This window comes from Triticum dicoccoides, chromosome 4B (genome assembly GCF_002162155.2).
Source record: "Triticum dicoccoides isolate Atlit2015 ecotype Zavitan chromosome 4B, WEW_v2.0, whole genome shotgun sequence".
Classification (NCBI taxonomy): domain Eukaryota; kingdom Viridiplantae; phylum Streptophyta; class Magnoliopsida; order Poales; family Poaceae; genus Triticum; species Triticum dicoccoides.
The window spans coordinates 587,946,962-587,973,396 of NC_041387.1; the positions used below are offsets into that span (position 1 = coordinate 587,946,962).

General features: G+C 45.9%; 1 protein-coding gene and 1 pseudogene across 1 annotated transcript; both read left to right on the forward strand.

Moving 5' to 3' along the window:
• LOC119292846 overlaps nucleotides 1-17,857 on the forward strand; it is a 58,986-nt pseudogene extending 41,129 nt beyond the window's left edge.
• A 440-nt stretch (nucleotides 17,858-18,297) lies between these two features.
• LOC119292847 (probable ubiquitin-conjugating enzyme E2 23) lies at nucleotides 18,298-23,076 on the forward strand. The gene is made up of 6 exons (XM_037571536.1): nucleotides 18,298-19,312; nucleotides 19,373-19,758; nucleotides 19,881-20,021; nucleotides 20,115-20,462; nucleotides 21,300-21,372; nucleotides 22,373-23,076. Exons 1-6 carry the CDS (start codon nucleotides 18,298-18,300, stop codon nucleotides 23,074-23,076), a joined length of 2,667 nt encoding a protein of 888 aa, XP_037427433.1.
• Nucleotides 23,077-26,435: the final 3,359 nt, after the last annotated feature.

The window sequence follows — 26,435 nt, forward strand, 5'->3', positions numbered from 1 at the left end:
CCATAGTCCACCTCGATAATATCGTAGCGGTGCTTAGGCGAAGCCCTGCGACGGTTGAACATCAAGATCATCACCACACCGTCGTGCTGACGGAACTCTCCCTCGACACTCGGCTGGATCGGAGTTCGAGAGACGTCATCGAGCTGAACGTGTGCTAGAACTCGGAGGTGCCGTAGTTTCGGTGCTTGATCGGTCGGGCCGTGAAGACGTACAACTACATCAACCGCGATGTTATAACGCTTCCGCTTTCGGTCTACGAGGGTACGTGGACACACTCTCCTCTCCCATTGCTATGCATCACCATGATCTTGCGTGTGCATAGGATTTTTTTTTGAAATTACTACGTTACCCAACAGTGGCAACCGAGCCAGGTTTTATGCGTAGATGTCATATGCACGAGTAGAACACAAGTGAGTTGTGGGCGATATAAGTCATATTGCTTACCAGCATGTCATACTTTGGTTCGGCGGTATTGTTGGATGAAGCGGCCCGGACCGACATTACGCGTACGCTTATGCGAGACTGGTTCTACCGACGTGCTTTGCACACAGGTGTCTGGCGGGTGTCAGTTTCTCCAACTTTAGTTGAACCGAGTGTGGCTACGCCCGGTCCTTGCGAAGGTTAGAACAGCACCAACTTGACAAACTATCGTTGTGGTTTTGATGCGTAGGTAAGAACGATTCTTGCTAAGCCCGTAGCAGCCACGTTAAACTTGCAACAACAAAGTAGAGGACGTCTAACTTGTTTTTGCAGGGCATGTTGTGATGTGATATGGTCAAGACATGATGCTAAATTTTATTGTATGAGATGATCATGTTTTGTAACAGAGTTATCGGCAACTGGCAGGAGCCATATGGTTGTCACTTTATTGTATGCAATGCAATCGCCCTGTAATGCTTTACTTTATCACTAAGCGGTAGCGATAGTCGTAGAAGCATAAGATTGGCGAGACGACAACGATGCTACGATGGAGATCAAGGTGTCGCGCTAGTGACAATGGTGATCATGACGGTGCTTCGAAGATGGAGATCACAAGCACAAGATGATGATGGCCATATCATATCACTTATATTGATTGCATGTGATGTTTATCTTTATTCATCTTATCTTGCTTTGATTGACGGTAGCATTATAAGATGATCCCTCACTAAATTATCATAGTAAAAGTGTTCTCCCTAAGTATGCACCGTTGCGAAAGTTCTTCGTGTTGAGACACCACGTGATGATTGGGTGTGATAGGCTCTACGTTCAAATACAACGGGTGCAAAACAGTTGCACGCGCGGAATACTCAGGTTAAACTTGACGAGCCTAGCAGATAACAGATATGGCCTCGGAACACGGAGACCGAAAAGTCGAGCGTGAATCATATAGTAGATATGATCAACATATTGATGTTCACCGTTGAAACTACTCCATCTCACGTGATGATCAGACATGGTGTAGTTGATATGGATCACGTAATCACTTAGAGGATTAGGGGGATGTCTATCTAAGTGGGAGTTCTTTAGTAATATGATTAATTGAACTTAAATTTATCATGAACTTAGTCCTGGTAGCATTTTGCAAATTATGTTGTAGATCAATAGCTCGTGTTGTTGCTTCCCTATGTTTTTATATGTGTTCCTAGAGAAAACTAAGTTGAAAAATGTTAGTAGCAATGATGCGGACTTGGTCCGTGATATGAGGTTTATCCTCATTGCTCCACAGAAGAATTATGTCCTTGATGCACCGCTAGGTGACTGACCTATTGCAGGAGCAGATGCAGACGTTATGAATGTTTGGCTAGCTCAATAAGATGACTACTTGATAGTTTTGTGCACCATGCTTTGTGGCATAGAACCGGGACTACAAAAACATTTTTGAAACGTCACGGAACATATGAGATGTTCCATGAGATGAAATTGATATTTCAGACTCATGCCCGTGTCAAGAGGTATGAGACCTCTGACAAATACTTCGCCTAAAAGATGGAGGAGAATTGCTCAACTAGTGAGCAAGTGCTTAGATTGTAGTACTACAATCGCTTGAATCAAGTGGGAGTTAATCTTCCAGATAAGATAGTGATTGACAGAGTTCTCTAGTCACTGTCACCAAGTTAGTAGAACTTAATGATGAATTAAAATATGCAAGGGATGACGAAAACGATTCCCGAGCTCTTCGTGATGCTGAAATCGACGAAGGTAGAAATCAAGAAAAGAGCATCAAGTGTTGATGATTCATAAGACCACTAGTTTCAAGAAAAGGGCAAAGGAAAGGAAAAGGAACTTCAAGTAGAATGGCAAGCAAGTTGTCACTCCCGCGAAGAATCCCAAAGCTGAACCAAACCCTGAAACTGAGTGCTTACACTGCAAAGGAAATGGTCACTGGAAGCGGAAATGCCCTGAATATTTGGTGGATAAGAAGGATGGCAAAGTGAACAAGGGTATATTTGATATACAGGTTATTAATGTGTACCTTACTAGTGTTTATAGTAGCCCCTGAGTATTTGATACTTGTTCGGTTGCTAAAGATTAGTAACTCGAAACAGGAGTTACAGAATAAACAGAGACTAGTTGAGGGTGAAGTGACGATGAGTGTTGGAAGTAGTTCCAAGATTGATATGATCATCATCGCACACTCTCTATACTTTCGGGATTAGTGTTCAACCTAAATAAATGTTATTTTGCGTTTGCGTTGAGCATAAATATGATTTGATCATGTTTATTGCAATACGGTTATTCATTTAAAGTCAGAGAATAATTGTTGTTCTGTTTACATGAATAAAGCCTTCGATGGTCATACACCCAATGAAAATAGTTTATTGGATCTCGATCGTAGTGATACACATATTCATAATATTGATGCCAAAAGATGCAAAGTTGATAATGATAGTGCAACTTACTTGTGGCACTGCTTTTTGGGTCATATCGGTGTAAAGCGCATGAAGAAACTCCATAAAGATGGATTTTTTGGAATCACTTGGTTATGAATCATTTGATGCTTGCGAACCGTGCCTTTTGGGCAAAATGACTAAAACTCCGTTCTCCGGAACAATGGAACGAGCTAGTGACTTGTTGGAAATAATACATACTGATGTATGCAGACCAATGAGTATTAAGGCTCGTGGCGAGTATCGTTATTTTCTGACCTTCACAGATGATTTGAGCAGATATGGGTATATCTACTTGATGAAACATAAGTCTGAAATAGTTGAAAGGTTCAAAGAATTTCAGAGTGAAGTGTAAAATCATCGTAACAAGTAAATAAAGTTTCTGCGATCTGATCATGGAGATGAATATTTGAGTTACGAGTTTGGCCTTCAGTTAAAACAATGTGGAATAGTTTCACAAACTCATGCCACCTGGAACACCACAGCGTAACGGTGTGTCCGAACGTCGTAATCGCACTTTATTGGATATGGTGCAATCTATGATGTATCTTACCGATTTACCACTATCATTTTGGATTATGCATTAGAGACAGCTGCATTCACATTAAATAGGGCACCATCTAAATCCGTTGAGACGACACCATATGAACTATGGTTTAGCAATAAACCTAAGCTGTCGTTTCTTAAAGTTTGGGGTTGCGATGCTTATGTGAAAAAGTTTCAACCTGATAAGCTCGAACCCAAATCAGAGACTTGCGTCTTCATAGAATACCCAAAGGTAACTATTGGGTACACCTTCTATCACAGATTCGAAGGCAAGTTATTCGTTGCTAAGATGGATCCTTTCTAGAGAAGGAGTTTCTCTCGAAAGAAGTGAGTGGGAGGAAAGTAGAGCTTGATAAGGTAATTGTACCTTCTCCCGAATTGGAAAGTAGTTCATCACAGAAATTAGTTCTAGTGATTCCTACACCAATTAGTGAGGAAGCTAATGATGATGATCATGAAACTTCAGATCAAGTTACTACCAAAATTTGTAGATCTTCCAGATTAAGATCCGCACCATAGTGGTACGGTAATCCTATTCTGAAGTCATGCTACTAGACCATGATAAACCTACGAACTATGAGGAAGCGATGATGAGCCTAGATTCCGCGAAATGGCTTGAGGCCATAAAATCTGAGATAGGATCCATGTATGAGAACAAAGTATGGACTTTGGTTGACTTGCTCGATGATCAGCAGGCCATGTTAAATAAATGGATCTTCAAGAGGAAGACAGACACTGATAGTAGTGTTACTATCTACAAAGCTCGACTTGTTGTGAAAGGTTTTTGACAAGTTCAAGGTGTTGAATATGATGAGATTTTCTCACTCATAATGATGCTTAGTCTGTCTGAATCATGTTAGCAATTGTCACATTTTATGAAATCTGGCAAATGGATATCAAAATTGTGTTCCTGAATGGATTTATAGAAGAAGAGTTGTATATGATGCAACCAGAAGGTTTTGTCAATCCGAAAGGTGCTAACAAAAATGTGCAAGCTCCAGCGATCCATCGATGGACTGGTGCAAGCATCTCGGAGATGGAATATACGTTTTGATGAGTTGATCAAAGCATATGGTTTTATATAGACTTTTGGAAAGGCCTGTATTTACAAACAAAGTGAGTGGGAGCACTACAGCCTTTCTGATAAGTATATGTGAATGACATATTGTTGATCAGAAATGATGTAGAATTTTCTGGAAAGCATAAAGGAGTGTTTGAAAGGAATTTTTCAAAGAAATACCTTGGTGAAGCTGCTTACACATTGAGCATCAAGATCTATTGAGATAGATCAAGACGCTTGATAAGATTTTCAATTAGTACATACCTTGACAAGATTTTGAAGTAGTTCAAAATCGAATAGTCAAAGAAAGAGTTCTTGCCTGTGATGCAAATGTATGAAGTTGAGTAAGACTCAAAACCCGACCATGGCAGAAAATGGAAAGAGAATGAAAAGTCATTCCCTATGCTTCAGTCATAGGTTCCATAAAATATGCTATGCTGTGTACCAGACCTATTGTATACCTTGCTCTGAGTTTGGCAAAGGAATACAATTTTGATCTAAGAGTAGATCACTGGACAGCGGTCAAGAATATCCTTAGTGAGGATTAAAGAGATGTTTCTCGATTATGAAGGTGATAAAAGAGTTCGTCGTAAAGAGTTACATCGATGCAAGCTTTTACACCGATCCAGATGACTCTAAGTCTCAATATGGATACATATTGAAAGTGGGAGCAATTAGCTAGAGTAGCTCCGTGCAGAGCATTGTAGACATAGAATATTTGCAAAATACATACGGCTCTGAATGTGATAGACCCGTTGACTAAACTTCTCTCACGAGCAAAACATGATAATACCTTAGTACTCTTTGGGTGTTAATCACATAGCGATGTGAACTAGATTATTGACTCTAGTAAACCCTTCGGGAGTTGGTCACATGACAATGTGAACTATGGGTGTTAATCATATACAGATGTGAATATTGGTGTTGAATCACATGGTGATGTGAACTAGATTATTGACTCTAGTGCAAGTGGGAGACTGAAGGAAATATGCCCTAGAGGCAATAATAAAGTTATTATTTATTTCCTTATATCATGATAAATGTTTATTATTCATGCTAGAATTGTATTAACCGGAAACATAATACATGTGTGAATACATAGACAAACTGAGTGTCACTAGTATGCCTCTACTTGACTAGCTCATTAATCAAAGATGGTTATGTTTCCTAGCCATGGACAAAGAGTTGTCATTTGATTAACGGGATCACATCGTTAGGAGATTGATGTGATTGACTTGACCCATTCCGTTAGCTTAGCACTTGATCGTATAGTATGTTGCTATTGCTTTCTTCATGACTTATACATGTTCCTATGACTATGAGATTATGCAACTCCCGTTTATCAGAGGAACACTTTGTGTGCTACCAAACGTCACAACGTAACTGGGTGATTATAAAGGTGCTCTACAGGTGTCTCCAAAGGTACTTGTTGGATTGGCGTATTTCGAGATTAGGATTTGTCACTCGGATTGTCGGAGAGGTATCTCTGGGCCCACTCGATAATGCACATCACTATAAGCCTTGCAAGCATTGCAACTAATGAGTTAGTTGCGGGATGATGTATTACGTAACGAGTAAAGAGACTTGCCGGTAACGAGATTGAACTAGGTATTGAGATACCGACGATCGAATCTCGGGCAAGTAACATACCGATGACAAAGGGAACAACCTATGTTGTTATGCGGTTTGACCGATAAAGATCTTCGTAGAATATGTAGGATCCAATATGAGCATCCAGGTTCCGCTATTGGTTATTGACCGGAGACATGTCTCGGTCATGTCTACATTGTTCTCGAACCGTAGGGTCCGCACGCTTAAGGTTTCGATGATAGTTATATTATGAGTTTATGAGTTTTGATGTACCGAAGGAGTTCGGAGTCCCGGATGAGATCGAGGACATGATGAGGAGTCTCGAAATGGTCGAGACATAGAGATCGATATATTGGACGACTATATTCAGAGGTGTCGTACTTTCGGTGCTTGATCGGTCGGGCCGTGAAGACGTACGACTACATCAACAGTGTTGTTATAACGCTTCCGCTTTCGGTCTACGAGGGTACGTGAACACACTCTCCCCTCTTGTTGCTATGCATTACCATGATCTTGCGTGTGCGTAGGAATTTTTTTGAAATTACTACGTTACCCAACACTACAGTATTATCGAGGTGGACTCTGGTGGAGGGGGGCACCACACACGGCTAAGAGATCTAAGGGATCAATTGTTGTGTCTATGGGGTTCCCCCCTCCTCCGTATATAAAGGAGTGGAGGAGGGGGCCGGCCAAGAGGGGTGGCGCGCCCAAGGGGGGGGGAGTCCAACTCCCACCAGGAGTAGGACTCCCCCTTTTCCTATTAGGAGTAGGAGAGGGAAGGAAGAGGAAGGAGGGAGGAAGGAAAGGGGGGGCGGCCCCCCTCCCAATTCGGATTGGGCTTGGGGGGGCGCGCCCCCTCCCTTGCTCCTTTCCCCTCCTTTCCACTAAGGCCCAATAAGGCCCATATACCTCCCGAGGGGTTCTGATAACCTCCCGGTGATCCGGTATTGTCCCAATCACTCCCGGAACCTTTCCGGTGTCCAAATATAGTCGTCCAATATATCGATCTTTATGTCTCGACCATTTTGAGACTCCTCGTCAAATCCGTGATCATATCCGGGATTCCAAACAACCTTCGGTACATCAAAATATATAAACTCATAATGAAACTGTCATCGTAACGTTAAGCGTGCGGACCCTACGGGTTCGAGAACAATGTAGACATGACCGAGACACGTCTCCGGTCAATAACCAATAGCCGAACCTGGATGCTCATATTGGCTCCCACATATTCTACGAAGATCTTTATCGGTCAGACCGCATAACAACATACGTTGTTCCCTTTGTCATCGGTATGTTACTTGCCCGAGATTCGATCGTCGGTATCTCAATACCTAGTTCAATCTCGTTACCGGCAAGTCTCTTTACTCGTTCTGTAATACATCATATCACAACTAACTCATTAGTTGCAATGCTTGCAAGGCTTAAGTGGTGTGCATTACCGAGAGGGCCGAGAGATACCTCTCCGACAATCGGAGTGACAAATCCTAATCTTGAAATATGCCAACCCAACATGTACCTTTGGAGACACCTGCAGAGCTCCTTTATAATCACCCAGTTACGTTGTGACGTTTGGTAGCACACAAAGTGTTCCTTCGATAAACGGGAGTTGCATTATCTCATAGTCATAGGAACATGTATAAGTCATGAAGAAAGCAATAGCAATATACTAAACGATCATGTGCTAAGCTAACGGAATGGGTCATGTCAATCACATCATTCTCCTAATGATGTGATCCCGTTAATCAAATGACAACACATGTCTATGGTTAGGAAACATAACCATCTTTGATCAACAAGCTAGTCAAGTAGAGGCATACTAGTGACACTCTGTTTGTCTATGTATTCACACATGTATTATGTTTCTGGTTAATACAATTCTAGCATGAATAATAAACATTTATCATGATATAAGGAAATAAATAATAACTTTATTATTGCCTCTAGGGCATATATCCTTCAGAAACACAATCGCAGTAGTTCTCCATTTACTTCCTTAGCCGAACAATCGGAATGTAAGGTAGTAACCATAGGAGTCGGGCAACCCAACTATTGACCCAAGACATGATTCGGAGCCGATGCATATAATGCTAGATTCGGGACGCCGAGTTGTACTGTAAAAGTGTTCGGACTTATGGTATATATAAGAAATGTAAGCGGTTGAATGGAGCCCCTGGCAATTTAGGTCCTGCCGAGGTGTACATGACAGTTAGACGAAAGAAAAGAAGGAATACAGATTAGGAAATAAGCCAATACCGAATAGTTTGGGCAAAAACTGTTTCCATTGTAGTCTGATTGGTACGTCAAAACGTATTTATACAGATAATGCTATAAGCATCGAGGCTATTTTATATGCCGAGCAAAGGGAAAATTGTGTACAGGTGCTCAAAAGGGAAGGGGGGTCTTTGAGGTACTTTGCCATGCATCTGTGCTGCCTTTCGCCTTGGTGAGTGGTCCTTTGATAGGATCAATGAATAGGTTTCATAATGGGCCGGCAAAAAGGGCCCTCGACACCATTAAAAGGTGATGTGGGTTGTAAGGAAACTAAAAAGGAAGAATAAAGTGAAGAAAAAGGATATATGGGGGTCCAGGTACGGTTGAGCCAAATTGTGGACTTTATCCTTGATATGCCTCCTTCGTCGCCCATGGTATTTTTAGTGCATAGTTATGTGCATGCAGTACATATGTCGTTGCTTGGTTGGGGCTAAGACAGATTCCGGATTGCTAATCGAGCTCCTAACAAGCTGGACTGTCATTCTGCGGGGTAGTCCGGACTCATTTGACAGGGTACGGGGGCTTGACTGCCGATGTGGAGTTCGGCTTGATAAGGTCGACTTGCACTTCCGCTGCAAGGGCCGTGCTGAGTTCCTCAGTACGGAGGGAGCGATCCATGTTTCCATGGACTATTATAACACCGCGTGGTCCTGGCATTTTGAGTTTTAGGTAAGCATAATGCGAGACCGCATTGAAGCAAGCAAACGCGGTTCGTCCGAGCAGTGCGCGATAGCCACTGCGGAAAGGGACGATATCGAAGATCAAGTCCTCGCTTCGGAAGTTGTCCGGCGAACCGAATACGACCTCCAATGTGATTGAGCCCGTGCAGCGGGGCTCTACACCAGGTATTACTCCTTTAAAGGTAGTTTTGGTGGGTTTGATTCTTGACGAGTCAATACCCATTTTCCGGACTGTGTCCTGATAGAGCAGGTTAAGACTGTTGCTGCCATCCATGAGGACTCCCGTGAGGTGGAATCCATCGATAATTGGGTCAAGGACCAATGCGGCTGAACCTCCATAACGAATACTGGTTGAATGGTCCCTGTGATCAAAAGTGATCAGGCATGCTGACCATGGGTTGAATTTTGGGGCGATTGGCTCTATCGCATAGACGTCCCTTAACGCGCGCTTGCGCTCCCTTTTGGGGATGTGAGTAGCGTATATCATGTTCATCGTCTTGACCTCGGGGGGAAATTTCTTCTGTCCCCCTGTGTTTGGTGGGCGAGGCTCCTCATCGTCGTCCTCGCTGGGCGACCCTTTCTCCGTGTGCTTGGTATTTAATTTATCGTCCTGTTTAAAGACCCAACAGCTTCTGTTGGTATGGTTAGCAGGCTTGTCAGGGGTGCCGTGAATCTGGCAAGATCAATCGAGTATTCGGTCCAGGCTAGATGAACCATCTTTGTTTCTTTTGAATGGCCTCTCCCGTTGACCGGGCTTGGAGCCACTGAATCCAGCGTTGACCGCCGTGTCTTCAGCATTTTCAGAGTTGCTCCGACACTTGTTTTTATTACGTCGGGGCCTGCCATTTCTGTTCCTTGCTTCGGAAGTGCCAGGATCGCTGCTACTGTTGCTGCTACGGGCAAGCCAGCTATCTTCGCCTGCGCAAAAGCGGGTCATGAGTGATGTGAGGGCTGCCATGGACTTCGACTTTTCTTGGCCAAGGTGTCGGGCAAGCCATTCGTCGTAGATGCTGTGTTTGAAGGCTGCTAGAGCCTCGGCGTCCGGACAGTCAACAATTTGGTTCTTTTTTTATTAGGAACTGGGTCCAGAATTTTTTGGCTGACTCTCCGGGCTGCTGGACTATGTGACTGAGGTCATCGGCGTCCAGAGGGCGGATATAAGTGCCCTAGAAGTTGTCTCGAAAGGCATCCTCCAGGTCTTCCCAGCTTCCAATATAGTTTTCTGGGAGGCTGTTTAACCAGTGCCGAGCTGGTCCCTTAAGTTTGAGGGGAAGGTATTTGATGGCATGTAGATCGTCACCGCGAGCCATGTAAATGTGGAGAAGGAAATCTTCAATCCACACCGCGGGATCTATTGTGCCATCATATGACTCGATGTTCACGGGTTTAAACCCTTCTGGGAACTGGTGCTCCATTACCTCATCAGTGAAGCATAAGGGGTGTGCGGAGCCTCTATATCGGGCCACGTCACGACGCAGTTCGGATGGAGTCCATATGCGGTTTTCAGCCTGGGTGAAGTTGTGCTTGTCGCGCCAGGCTTGATGGCCGTCTTCTCGCGTTGGGTCCCGCCCCCTTGATCCATATATTGATCTGGTCTGACCGGCTCTATTATGCAAGTTCTATCGTAGGTCAAAGTGTATCCTGCAGCTGCTATCTTCCTACCTTTTATGACGAGGTGGTGCAGGAGGGTGTTCGGCTTGAGTTGCCGCTCTGTCCCAGCCATGTGGTGGTCGGTCAGGTCCGTCAGCAACGTTACGCTTGGGCGGTATAGGCTCTGGGGCCTCGTCATTGAATTAGGGTAGCAGCTTGCGCTTCGGGTAACTCTTGGTTGGGCCTTCGAGGACGTATTCCTCGGCTGCCAGGACATGAGTCCATCTGTCATTGAGCAGATCTTGATCGACTTGAAGCTACTGTTGCTTCTTTTTCAGGCTTCTTCCAGTGGCTATTAGCCGGCGCTTAAAGCGCTCTTGTTCAAGGGGTTCCTCTGGCACGATGAATTCTTCTTCGCCGAGGCTCTCGTCCTCTTCGGAGGTCGGTAGGTAGTTACTATCCTCCGAGCCCTCGTTCCCAATGGGATCGTCGGGGTTGACTTGCCCTTCCTCCCAATCATCATGCTCGGATGTTGGTTCGATAGGGGCTTCTTGACCTTCGGTGTTATCTGGAGTATTGTTGTATCAAGTGCCGGTATTGCTGTCTTTTTTGTGCCGCAATTTAGAACGGCACCGCTGACGTCGACGCTTTGGTGGTGCCATGGGAGGCTTGTCTTCGAGTGAATCCTTCCCCCATTCACCGTCATCCTCTTTGGGGGTGTCCACCATGTACACGTCATATGTGGAAGTAGCTGTCCAGCGTACAGTAAGCGACAGGTTCTGGCTTTGCTCTTCTCCGGCATCGTCGTCCATGCCGTCAATGTCTTCCGAAGCGTAATCAAGCATGTTGGTTAAGTCCTCAACGGTGGCTATGAAGTGGTTGGTGGGTGGGATGTAAAATTCCCCGCTCTCAGCCCCTAGTGCGGGCTGGGCATAGTTTGGTAGTGATCCTTCTGTAATGGCGAGAGATCGCATTAAGTCCAGAGCCTCGGTTAAGGGTGAGGTTTGGACAGGGAAGCGAGAATCCATGGAGCGGGGCGGGACAGGGGTTCCCTGGCCGAGCTCATATAACATAGACCTCGAGAGTTTGGAGCTGGTGTACGGAGGTGAGTCCGGCTCGATGAGGATAGAGGGAGCCTGGAGTGATTCCGGGCCGGCCGGTGAGACGATCCCCTCCGTATCTCCGGTGTTGAGTTCTATGGTTGCGGAGAGTCCGACGGGCTCTAAACTCCCATCTTCGGACTCGGTGAGGTGTTCCAGATCTGAGGCCGAAGCTGCGGTTGAGGCCGCGAACCCTTGGAAGATCAAGTCTCCATGGATATCAGCGACGTAGTTTAAGTTTCCGAAACTGATCTGATGACCTGGGGCGTAGCTGTCGATCTGCTCTCGATGGCCAATCAAATTGGCATGCAGTGCGAAGCCGCCGAATATGAAGATTTGGCAGGGGAGAAAAGTCTTCCTCTGGGCGATATTTTTGTGGATGATTGATGGAGCCATCGAGCCTTCTGGTTACGACACAGTGGAACTCCTAATGAAAGCATCAATGTCAGTGTCAAAACCGGCAGATCTCGGGTAGGGGGTCCCGAACTGTGCGCCTAAGGATCGAAGGTAACAAGGAGGCAGGGGACATGATGTTTACCCAGGTTCGGGCCCTCTTAATGGAGGTAATACCCTACTTCCTGCTTGATTGACTTTGATGAGTATAGGGGTTACAAGAATTGATCTACCTCGAGATCGTAATGGCTAAACCCTAGATGTCTAGCATGTATGATTGTGATCGCCTCTATGGACTAAACCCTCTGGTTTATATAGACATGGGAGGGATCTAGGGTTGTACAGAGTTAGTTACAGAGAAAGGAAGGTACATGATCTGATCGCCAAGCTTGCCATCCACGCAAAGGAGAGTCCCATCCGGACACGGGGAAGGTTCTTCTATCTCGTATCTTCACGGCCCATCAGTCCGGCCCATATCACATAGCCCGGACGCCCGAGGACCCCTTAGTCCAGGACTCCCTCACCCGCGCAATACCAAACCGGTTGTATGACTGGCTCCTCCGCCCACTCAAAATAAATTTGTTAGAGCAACTCCAATGGGGCGACCCATTTCGTCCGCCGCCGTCCGTTTGGGTCGGCGCGGACACAAAAGGCGGCCCAACACGCCAACCCAAACGGACGCGCGTCTGCCTTTCATCCACGGGCGACCCATTCCCGGCCCATTTTTTAGCCGGATTTGCATCGACGCGGACACGCGACGAACGCGTGCACGCTCGCCTTATCCTCCCCCGGGCCCACTGGTCGGTGGCACATTGGCCTCCCCGCATCCAAAAACAAACCTCGCCCGCCTCCTTCGTCACCGACGCCACCGCCCATTTTTGCCGGTGACTCTGCCAGCTACTGGCACATCCGCCCAGCAACGCCGCCCACTCCCATGTCGCCCGCCATCGCCGTCTTGCTGCCGGGGAGCCGACTGCTTCCCACCCCCGCACCCCCAACTACACAGCCGCCCCCGACCAAGAAGTCGCCTCGCCGCCCGGCCAAATCCTCACCGGCACGCTCGTCAGACGCCGGCCCACTCGTCGGACGCTGGCAGGGCAGCTAGCTGGTCCGTGCGCGCCGCGACTCCCTTCGCCGGTTGTCTCCTTCATCGACGCCCGCAAGTTGTTTGATAGTTTGCCAAGGTACAAAATGAACTCCGCCGACGAGTTCTTTTTTCACAATTTCCTTTGCGACTCCGACGATTCATCGTCTGATGACGAGGAGGAGATATTGGCTGCCGTGTTGGTCCATCACCACCTCAACAGCCAGCGACCATTGTTCCGTGGCTCCATTCCGGGCCACCTTCCGGCGTTGAATCGCAACCGAGAGAGCGGGCATTTCCTTCTTTGGAAGGACTACTTTGATACAACAAATCCGTTGTTCAAACATCAAAAATTTCGCCGTCGTTTCTGTATGAGTAGGCATCTTTTCAACCGTATTAGAGAGGGGGTGGTCGGCTATGATGACTATTTCGAGTGCAAAGAGGATGCCGTTGGCAAGATTGGTTTTTCCTCTTATCAGAAATGCACTGCCGCCATCCAAATGCTTGCATACGAAGTGCCCGGTGATCTCACTGAAGAGTACGTCTGTATGAGCGAGTCTACTTGCCTAGAGTCCCTGTATAAGTTCTACAAGGTTGTTATTGTTGTGTTTGGCCCTGAGTACTTGAGAGAGCCGGCTGTTGAAGATACAACCCGTTTGTTGGCAATGAATGCCAGCAGGGGCTTCCCAGGGATGCTTGGTAGCATAGACTACATGCATTGGGAGTGGAAGAACTGCCCTTCTGCTTGGCAAGTGCAGTATAAGGGCCATGTCAGGGCTTGCACTGTCATACTAGAGGCCGTGGTGTCTCAAGATCTCTGGATCTGGCACTCTTTCTTTGGCATGGCCAGATCACACAATGATATCAACGTGCTTCAGCGCTCGCCGATGTTTTCTATCTGGTGAATTTTACTGTCAACGGCCACAACTATGACAAAGTATACTATCTGGGTGACGGTATCTATCCTCAGTGGACCACTATTGTCAAGACAATACCCAACCTTGTCGGAGAGAAGAGGAAAAGATTTGCCCAAGAGCAAGAGAGTGCTAGGAAGGATGTCGAGCGTGCCTTTGGTGTTTTGCAATCTCGATAGGGCATCGATCGGTATCCTTCTAATACCTGGAGCACGCAGAAACTGTGGAAGGTGATGACTGCTTGTGTGATCATGCATAATATGATCGTAGAAGACGAGCGCCTGGAACGTCTGTATGATCAAGGGTTTCAGTTTCAGGGTGAGATGTTGTGCCTGGGCATGGAGTAGCGGCAACGTTTGAACAGTTCACCCAATTTCATCAAGACATGCGTGATTCGGAAACTCACATGCAACTGCAAAATGATTTGGTTGAGCATATGTGGGATCATGTTGGCAACCAATAGATGTATCTTCTTTTACTCATTTGCAAAACTATGTGAGAACTATGTGAGACATTTTTATTTTCATTCGGCTTGTAATAACTATGCTATTTTATTCGGTCCAAAACTATGTTATTTGATTCAAACTATGCAAATTCATGCAAAAAATACGGGGGGCAGTCGGCCACGCCGGCACATATGGGTCGGCGCATGGGCGCGCTGCCGACCCATATCTAAAACAGGGCGGACCCCAGTGGGCGGCCGACCCAAACGGACAAAAAGCGGACGAAATCGCTGTCCACTTGGGTCGCCCCATTGAAGTTGCTCTTAGTAATGAGTTTATATCTAGTTTGGGTTGCTCTTTTTTTGTTGATGATGAGGTTCCTTTTTTGCGAGGGAAATATGACGAAGTTCCTTAACAATGAGTTTTTATGGTAATATGCATCTCATTTGTATAATAAAGATGAAGGTACAAAGCACGTACAAACCGATCTGACAATGTTGAAATGGCAATGGAACACTAGCATTTGCAAAAAGAACCATCAAGAAAGAAGGAAAATTAAAATCATGACAGATGACTCATCTGAGTTTGACTCCAACGTCCATCACCTGCCACTGGCACTACGGCAACAGCTACCAAAGTAAAAAGTAACGGATCAACTCTTCAACCGAACTCGACGCGGCTCCATCACTAATATGCAACTTTTCGGACCTTCAAAGTAGCTTATCAAATGCGAAGTCAGTGATGTTGAAAGAATCTAGTCGGGGCAACACCCCGAACATGCCATTAAACTTCAAATCTTGCTCCCCCCCCCCCCCCCCCCCACACACACTAAGACATTGAAGGAGGAAACCATACATGCAAGCCACAAACCCAAACCCAACACACGATCCACCATCCTCTAGATGCCGGCAATGCACACCATAATTTGGATCCGCTCCTAGACTATCTCTCAAACTTTGCGCTGACGTTGGAGCAAACACCATTGCAACAGCGGAGCCCGAGAACACAAGTTCACCACAAGGATACCGCCGCCGCCGCCATGCCATCCTCGCTTGAACATATTGTTTTCCAAATCCATCCTCGACCATACAGCCGATCATCTCGTCAGAAAATGATCTAAAGCTTCTTTATTTAGATCCGCCATCGCTATCACCAAAGTCATGACTGTTGGGGAACGTAGTAATTTCAAAAAAAATCCTACGCACACGCAAGATCATTCTGATGCATAGCAACGAGAGGGGAGAGTATTGTCTATGTACCCTCGTAGACCGATAGTGGAAGCGTTATGACAACGCGGTTGATGTAGTCGTACGTCTTCATGATCCGACCGATCCAAGTACCGAATGTACGGCACCTCCGAGTTCAGCACACGTTCAGCTCGATGACGATCCCCAAACTCCGATCCAGCAGGGTGTCAGGGATGAGTTCCGTCAGCACGACGGCGTGGTGACGATGATGATGTTCTACCGACGCGGGGCTTCGCCTAAGCACCGCAACGATATGACCAACGTGGAATATGGTGGAGGGGGCACCGCACACGGCTAAGGAACGATCACGAGGATCAACTTGTGTGTCTTGGGGTGCCCCCCTGCCCCCGTATATGAAGAAGCAAGGGGGGAGGCCGGCCAGCCCTAGGGGGCGCGCCAAGGAGGGGGGAATCCTCCTCCTAGTGGGAGTAGGATTCCCCTTTCCTAGTCCCACTAGGAAGGAGGAAGGGGGAAGGAAAGAGAGGGAGAGGGAGAGGGAAAGAGGGGCCGTGTCCCCCCTCCCTAGTCCAATTCGGACTCCCCATGAGGGGGGGCACCTCCTGGGCTGCTGCCCTCTCTCTCCCCTCAGGCCCACTAAGGCCCAATACTTCCCTGGGGGGTTCCGGTAACCCCTCTGGCACTCTGGTTTTCTCCGAAATCACCCGGAACAATTCCGGTGTCCGAATATAGTCGTCCAATATATCAATATTTATGTCTCGACCATTTCGAGACTCCTCGTCATGTCCGTGATCACATTCGGGACCCCGAACAACCTTCGGTACATCAAAACATATAAACTCATAATAAAACTGTCATCGTAATGTTAAGCGTGCGGACCCTACGGGTTCGAGAACTATGCAGACATGACCTAGAACTGTTTCTGGTCAATAACCAATAGCGGAACCTGGATGCTCATATTGGCTCCTACATATTCTACGAAGATCTTTATCGGTCAAACCGCATAACAACATATGTTGTTCCCTTTGTCATCGGTATGTTACTTGTCCGAGATTTGATCATCAGTATCTCAATACCTAGTTCAATCTCGTTACCGGCAAGTCTCTTTACTCGTTCCGTAATACATCATCTCACAACTAACTCATTAGTTGCAATGCTTGCAAGGCTTTAAATGATGTGCATTACCGAGAGGGCCCAGAGATACCTCTCCGACAATCGGAGTGACAAATCCTAATCTCGAAATACGCCAACCCAACAAGTACCTTCGGAGACACATGTAGAGCACCTTTATAATCACCCAGTTACGTTGTGACGTTTGGTAGCACACAAAGTGTTCCTCCGGTAAACGGGAGTTGCATAATCTCATAGTCATAGGAACATGTATAAGTCATGAAGAAAGCAATAGCAGAAAACTAAACGATCAAGTGCTAAGCTAACGGAATGGGTCAAGTCAATCACATCATTCTCCTAATGATGTGATCCCGTTAATCAAATGACAACACATGTCTATGGTCAGGAAACATAACCATCTTTGATCAACAAGCTAGTCAAGTAGAGGCATACTAGTGACACTCTGTTTGTCTATGTATTCACACAAGTATTATGTTTCCGGTTAATACAATTCTAGCATGAATAATAAACATTTATCATGATATAAGGAAATAAATAATAACTTTATTATTGCCTCTAGGGCATATTTCCTTCAATGACGTCTAATAAAAAAACCTAAGATACTATGTCCTGGTGTATTGGTCCACTTCATTTTTTTTGTCAAATTTTTTACCACAGATTTAATTAACAAAATGTTAATGCATGTCATGAGAAATTATATCATTGGATTCATATTTGAACATAGTTTTTGATGGTATTATATTTTTCTATCTACAACTTAACTTTATTAGTTAAAACTATTGTTGAGGAAATCGTTAACTGGTAGCTGCCTGCTTGGCTTGCGAGTAGGAGATTAATAGGCTAACCGGCAAGTTAATCGGCCATTTAATCAATTAATCAGACGATTTATTGGTTTATCGGCTACTCGGTGACCCTACGAGTAGGGGTTAATCGGTAAGTTAACTGGTTAATCAGACGAATTCTTGAACAGGGGTTAAAACCATGGTCAAAATATAACCCTAAATACGATGTGACTAATAAATCAAGATGAAGGTAGTACGGCCTAAAACCTAAAACTATATGCTCTGTACCCATGACCCCTCTCACCACCGACCATGAGAGGTGACCGGCGGAGAAGAGCCGCTGGAGGACCACGGCGGAAGGCTACTCGCTGGCCGAGATCACTTTTCTTTCCTTCCTCTCCAAGAAAGAAAACAGGTTATGTCATCACGTGGCCATTAGTTGTTACGTGCAACGCATGGATTTTACTATAGTCCCGACCTGCAAAAGGTAAGTACACGTACAAATTTTAGTTAGCCCTTATATATCTACCGACGGCTAGATATACAATTTCCATGCACGCCCTCTATCAAGAAGAACGAGATCATCACATCGATCGATCAGGAGGAGAAAATATAACCGAGATATAGGCGCCGAGATGCGTACTACACTAGAGTTGCGAGACCTTGTGCGCTTCTACCCGAAGCGTGGCAATCGCACGCTCGTCGACCGCGGCCTGCTGGTTTCGTACACCGGGGAGGACCGCACATGCACGCTGCTCCGCCTCGACGGCACGCTGGTGACCAAGAAGGTTGATGACATCGCCGTCGTCGACAGAAGCTCCATCCACGTCGGCCAGATGGTCGGGTCGGCGTCGGACGTCGGTGGCCAGATCGGCGTCGTCACCGGCTTCACCACCGATCTCCACCTCGTCCAGCTCAACGAACGTGGGGGCGCGACGAAGAACCAGATCCTGGGGGTGTCGCCGGCTGGCCTGCGACGCGTCAGAGCACTCAGCCTCGGCGACTACGTCTTGTCCGGATCATGGCTGGGCCGGGTGGTCGCCGTGCCTCTGGACGTCGACGTCTTGTTCCATGACGGCGCCGTCTGCAGGGTCACCCATCTGGAGTCCCAGAGGTTAAAATCGGCGACAAATAAACATGCCTATCATATCCCCGAGACGAACGTCGCCTTCTACCCGGGGGAGCGCGTCACTGCCAAGGACGGCTCCGCCACCGTCTTCAAAGGATCGCGATGGCTAAGCGGCCGCTGGAAGCCGGAGCACGAAATAGGCACGGTGGCCAACGTGGAGATGGCCGGCGTCTTCGTTTACTGGATCGCGTCGGCGCAACACGGCACCAAGCAACAGCTGGTCCAGGAGTCCGCTCCGCCGCCTTACCAGCAGCCCGACAGTCTCGCTTACCTCTGCTCTGCGCCCGATTGCAGCTGGCGGCTGGGCGACCGCTGCTTTCTTCTTAGTGATGAGCAGCAGCACATAAGTTCATTGCAGGCGCACTCGGCCCTGCTGCCCACCATGACCGTTGCCAACAGCAACACCACCGTCGACGTGCTGTGGCAGGACGGCACGCGGCAGTATGGGGCTAGATCAACGTCACTCAGCCCCTACGACTTCATCATGGAGCACGACTTCTTTCCTGGGCAGTGCGTTGTTTGTTTGTTTTTTTGAGGGGTTGGGCAGTGCGTTGTTGACAACGCTCCTGGCCACACGATAGATGGTGTTGCCGGAGATGGCGTGGGTGCTGCCAATGGATCAACGAGGCGTGTCGGTGTTGTCAGAAGCCTGAATTCCAAGGACCAAACGGTGCACGTGTCGTGGTTCAAGGCGGCGTCGACGCGGCCCGACGGGGAGGCCAGCGGCTTGGAGGTCGAGTGTGACGATACCGTGAGCGCATATGATCTGGGCAGGGACCCTGACCACTCTGTTCTCCACGGAGACGTCGTTGTTCGTGTGCTATCAAGCGTCATCGAGAGCACACCAGCAGCGCAGCAAATACCACATGCCAAGAGCGCCTCCGCGGATCTGCCATGGGTCGGGCGCGTTGTTGACCTGAATGACGGCCACGTCCAAGTCAAGTGGAGTGACGGCAGCACGTCACTGGTAATATGGATGCATGACAAATTTGCCATACACCTTCTGTTACAACTTGATTTAATGTGAACGATGGCACCTATCTCTAGTCGGCTTAAATATAGCTGCTTAATTTCCATGCGATGTTTCAGGTGTTCCCCCATGAGATCAGTGTCGCCAACAAGGAGCACTACACACAACTGTACGCTGAAATGTATGGCTGGGAGTGGGACGAGGAGGAGGACGACGACGACGATGTCGGTGCTCCTCCAGAGTTTGATGCTGCCAACGTGGTATCTACTAGCTATAAACATTATCTCATGCGTGCACCCTAACTTCTACTCCATGCATTAGCGTAGGAATGATGTGATAACGTTCAATTACAGGTCAATGGTCCACATGATCCAGCAGATGCTAGAAACATAGAAGGTGGTGACTGTTCTGTGAACGAACTAGATGGCCCTGCTGCAACCACGCAGAATGTGGAAGCGCCCACGCTTGTATCCACGGTTAGTCATGAGGACCCTAACGTTGGTGGCGCCGTCGTGGAGGTTGGCCTTGCTGATCCAGTGGAAAGAAGCGATGCAAGTGTCAATGATAGCAATGACGACTCTGTCGATGATGTGGTGATCAAGGCCAAGGATGCCATTGGGGATGACGGCCCGTTTAAGTTCCCAAACTTCGACGTGCTCAAGAGTCCCCCGGATCATCATTACCTTGACACGGCGGATCAGGTTCATCTTTTATATCCTTTTCCCTTAGAGATAACAATAGAGGCCTATTAGCTGACTATATATTATTGCCATATCATCTATAGCTAATTTTATAGCCGACATGTGTGGCAGCAGTTAGCTAGAGAGGCCAATTAGCTATAACTATGTACTATTTGGCTCATCTTACTCTCTCACAAAACTTCTTAGAGCTAGTGCTGCAGCTGATCTTAATCTACAACACGCCTAGCCTGGTTACAACATCTTATTATACTTGCTCTTACTTTCACTAATCTTCTCTCCTTTTCAAATGGCTTTAATTCTCCCAATATAGGGACACCTAGAAGCCAAGAAGGCACACTTTCCTTTGTTTTTTAGTTGGAAGAAGGCAGAGTTTCCGCTTGCTACAAAAGATGATGAGCTTTAATTTTCTTTTCCTAAAGTTTTTGCAATAAACTTGGAGGTTTTTTAGATACATCATACTACATGATTTAAAGTGCAATATTAAGTTGATCCAGTAATTAGTATGGCTCAGCTAGGAGTTTGGCTCAAGGATGACTTAGTGATTTCCTATTAAACACTGTTGTTTCTCTCTAGTTCAGCTGGGAGTCTTCTCACGTGTTATCACTCCTAACAAGGACAATCCATCCTGCAGTATCGTGTATGATGCCACCGCCTCATTTAGGGATGCAAGTGTACGCGTCCTTTAGATCATTATTATAACCATGACATAATTGGTTAGTGTCAATACACCATAGTAGGGATTCCCTATAACGATATTCTAAATCATGCCGTGGTACAACAAACCGCAAATTGAACATACGTTAAGCAATGCTCTCTCTTTTGCCAAATGAACCATAGGGCAGCAGCGGCGGAAAGGAGTGGGTAAAAACAGTGCAGAAGGAGTGGAAGATACTACAGGACAACTTGCCAGGTGCATGTGGCCTTCGCGTGTAACATCTATGTGTCTCGGTATATTTTAGTAAGAGAAAAGTATGTTTTTCGTCCCTCAAGTTCTCAAAAAAGTAGAGACTTGGTCCCTCAAGATTTTTTTGGTATACATTTGGTCCTTCAAGTCTCAAAACCAGCTAATTTAAGTCCAAAACCAGATTTTGACCAGGTTTGACTGGATGAACAGTAAATTTGAAAAAAATTCAGTAATGGTTCAAAAAAACTGAATTTTTTTGTCATGCAATATGTTTACATGCGCAAGGTGTGTGCCAAATTTCCTTGTCTTTGGACACTCGAGGTGCCCGTGGCAAAAAAGGAAACAAAAATCTACTCCCTATGAATAGTAAATTCAAAAAACATAGCAAAAAAATCAAAAAAAATCTGAATTTTTGGGGGGTTCAATATACTGGTGAGCGCAAGGCCCATGCAAATTGTTGGCATCTTTCAACATTCGAGGAACGTGGCAAAAAAACAAATTTTGGCTATTTTTTGTGAGTGAAATTTTGTTTTTTTTTCACGAGCCCCTCGAATGTCCAAAGATGCCAAAAATTTGCACCCGCCTTGTGCACTCCAGTATATTGAACCCCCCCAAAAATTCAGATTTTTAATAATTTTTGCTATTTTCGAATTTACTATTCATCGGGATGAGTGTCAAAAGACCAGGAACTTTGGCACGCACCTTACGCATGTAAGTATATTGCATGACAAAAAATTCAGATTTTTTTGAACTGTTTTTGAATTTACTATTCATCCCGTCAAACCCGGTCAAAGTCTGGGCAGTCAAACCCTGTCAAACCTGGTCAAAATCTGGTTTTGGACTAAACTTAGCTGGTTTTGAGATATGAAGGACCAATTGTATACCAAAAAATTTTGAGGGACCAATTCTGTATTTTTTGGGAATTTGAGGGACGAAAAACATACTTTCCTCTTTTAGTAATGACTCAATGGATGAAATTGGCACGTCAATCTATATATGTATGCAGAGACAATCTATGTACGGGCGTTCGAGGACCATATAGACCTGCTCCAGGTGGCGATGGTGGGTGCGAGCGGAACGCCTTACCAGGATGGGCTCTTCTTCTTCGACCTGCAGCTACCGTTGTCCTACCCGAACGTGCCACCGCAGGTGTACTACCACTCCTTCGGTAACCGTCTGAACCCAAACTTGTATGCCTCTGGCACGGTGTGCCTCAGCCTGCTCAACACTTTCGATGGTGAGGGCACCGAGGTCTGGGTGCCAGGGACGTCGAGCCTCCTCCAGGTCGTCGTCTCCCTCCAGGCCCTCGTCCTCAACGACCAGCCCTACTACAACGAGGCCAACTATGAGCACCTCGTCGGCACGCCACAGGGCCACCGCCACGCATTGCCTTACAACGAGAACGCCTTCTTGCTCACTCTTCGGACCATGCTCCATCTGTTGCGCCGACCGCCGCGGGGCTTCGAGGGGTTCATTAGGGACCACTTCCGTCGACGCGGGAGATACATCCTTGCAACGTGTGAAGCATACCTGCAGGGATGCGTGCCCGCCGATCATGGGAGGATGGAGTTGTCGTGCTCCACCGGCTTAAGGATCGCGCTTGACAATGTCTTGCCCAGGCTCCGGGCAGCGTTCACGCAGCTTGGCGACGAAGGGAGCTACCAATGCACTGCCAGCAGTCATCAACATCCGACAAATATCCTCGTATGATATGACACGACTACCCGGGTCGGACCATTGGCGGCAGCGCTGCTGCTGATGTATTGTCACTACGAGCACAGAAACTCTGAACTGTAACCAGTAGACAGCAACAGTTAGATTGTGGTGTCAACTATTGCTTCAACAAAAATATTTACTATTGATTATTGAACCTTTCATAGCTTTGGTGGAAATCTTTATTATTGAACCATTGTACAGCATGTTGATCTAAGCTATGCATAGGGCCGGTTCCATTACCACTGAAACGGCATACCATTCCAGCAAAAAGTAAATGAAACCTAGATCTAAACGCTCATATTTTTTTACAGAGAGAGTAGTTCCCAGGTCACCCACAACATATTTGTAAAATTAACAAAGAATTTGAAGCATGTTGGATTTGTGAGACGTGTCTGAAATGATTTAGATATTCCCTAAATAATACTTCCTTTGTTCACAAATATAAGATGTTTTGAATATTTTAATATAGACTACATACAGACTGAAACGAGTGAACAAACACAATCATACATGTTTATATACATTCTACATCCAATTCAAAAAAAAAGAACATCTTAAATTTGTGAACGGAGGGAGTAGATGTGAATGCAACTATCTTTTAATATGAAATAATTGAATGATTTTAAAGCAAATAAAAGTGACTATAATAATAATAATAATTTGAATAAAACATTCTTACCTTTTTTAAATATCATTAAAAAGAAGCTTGGTGAAAAAAAATACTTTGAAAGTTATCGAAATAAGCGGATTACCTTTTTAGAAGTGACAAAAGGATTGCCACTTTCATTAAATTAAGAAGCATGTTTTAGAGACCAAACATATAGAGGAGGCGTGACTCAAAATCCAAAAGTTTAATCTTCCAACATAATGTTACCCAAATGTTCTGGCCCCGCGATGCGGACACACGAGACCGATGACAGAGGGAGTTGATTGGTTATTGAAAGACACGGGAATTACACTCGTTGCAAATCTCCAAAATTACAACCATGGTGAGGGTGATCATCGCTTTGCCCCTACTCCACCCATGTTGTAGCAAGTGATCCCACCAAGATTTGATGCCACTGAAGCGTTGCGAATCTCCAAAACTACAAGCATGATGAGGGTGACCATCGCTTTGCCCCTACTCTACTCATATTGTAGCAAGTGATCCCATCAATATTTGACGCAAGAAGACGGATCGAAAGGGTAAAACCAATCTTTGACTATGTGCGAGACCCGCATGGAGTACCGACATTGAAAAATGTGTGAGCAGCCGACTCAAGGGTGCAATTACATAGGAGACATATTTAATTGAAAAATATGTGAGCCGCCGACTCAATGCTACAAAGACAAATGGAAAAGTTACAATTCAAACCAGTCATTTCTTATCCAGAGTTGTGTTTGGATGGCTATCAAGTCTGAATAAGAAACCAATTGAATTGTTACAATGTTATGTTGAGTATGCCTATCCTGAAACCTCTAACCATGATGATGAGTCTTTGGTGATGGCGGCAGAGCCTGAGTGTGGTGACCCTTATGTTGTTTGCGTTAAGCCTAAACGGACCTGGAAACGGAAGGTTTATCCAGTGTCGGCCGTGCGTAGAAGTGCTAGGATCCGTACCTCTAAAAAAAATCATGATGAAATATGAGAGGCATTTTTTGGAATAGCAGAGGTCTTAAAGACTTGGCTAAAAGAAGATTTCTAGTGGATGCTTCTCTTGAACATCATTTAGATTTTATTGCTTTGTCGGAGACTGGACGAGGCAATTTCACTCCACAATTTCTTAGCACTTTATCTGGGGGGTAGATTTTGACTGGCATTGCCTCCCTCCTCGAGGAAGATCCTGTGGGGTTCTACTTGGGGTTAAGTGTGAAACTTTGGAAGTTCGGAGTGTAGTTTTGGGAGAGTTTGCGGTAAAGTTTCGGGTCAGAACTAAAGCCGGTGGATTTGATTGGGCTTTGGTGGCGGTCTATGGAGCCGCGCAACCAGAACTCAAGCCAGATTTCTTGGCCGATCTGGTCCGTGTATGCGGTAATGAGCAGCTACCCGTCTTAGTGGGTGGTGATTTCAACATTATTCGAATAAAGGAGGAAAAGAATAATGACAATTTTGACGGCAGATGGTCGTTTATGTTCAATACTATCATTGAAAGCTTGGATCTCAGAGAGATAGAGCTCTCGAGTAGGAAATTCACTTGGGCTAACTCGTTAGCGGTTCCGACTTTTGAGAAGCTTGACCGTGTTTTAGCTAGTGTCGAATGGGAACAGAAGTTTCCCCTGGTAACGATGTAGGCGTTGACACGAGGTATCTCGGATCACACACCGCTACTAGTCGACTCGGGGGCTCAAACTCATGTGGGTAACAAGAATATTTTCTCGTTTGAACTTGCATGGTTTGAAAGAGAGGTTTTCCTTGAGTTGTTAGCTAGAGAGTGGGCTAAAGACTCGGGAGGAAGGTCACCCATTGAGCGGTGGCAGTGCAAGATTCATCATCTCCGAAGGTTCCTTCGTGGATGGGCCAAGCATACGCATGGGATATATAAGGTGGAGAAGGAAAGACTCCTCCTGCTTATTCACACCCTTGAGTTAAAAGTTGAAACCTCTATCTTAGATACCAGTGAGCTGGAGACTAAAATGGAGGCCGAGTTGCGGCTGAAAGTGAAGGAAATATGCCCTAGAGGCAATAATAAAGTTATTATTTATTTCCTTATAATCATGATAAATGTTTATTATTCATGCTAGAAGTGTATTTACCGGAAACATAATACATGTGTGAATACATAGACAAACAAAGTGTCACTAGTATGCCTCTACTTAACTAGCTCGTTAATCAAAGATGGTTATGTTTCCTAACCATGAACAATGAGTTGTTATTTGATTAACGAGGTCACATCATTAGCAGAATGATCTGATTGACATGACCCATTCCATTAGCTTAGCACCCGATAGTTTAGTATGTTGCTATTGCTTTCTTCATGACTTATACATGTTCCTATGACTATGAGATTATGCAACTCCCGTTTACCGGAGGAACACTTTGGGTACTACCAAACGTCACAACGTAACTGGGTGATTATAAAGGAGTACTACAGGTGTCTCCAATGGTCGATGTTGGGTTGGCGTATTTCGAGATTAGGATTTGTCACTCCGATTGTCGGAGAGGTATCTCTGGGCCATCTCGGTAATACACATCACATAAGCCTGGCAAGCATTACAACTAATATGTTAGTTGTGAGATGATGTATTACAGAACAAGTAAAGAGACTTGCCGGTAACGAGATTGAACTAGGTATTGGATACCGACGATCGAATCTCGGGCAAGTAACATACCGATGACAAAGGGAACAACGTATGTTGTTATGCGGTCTAACCGA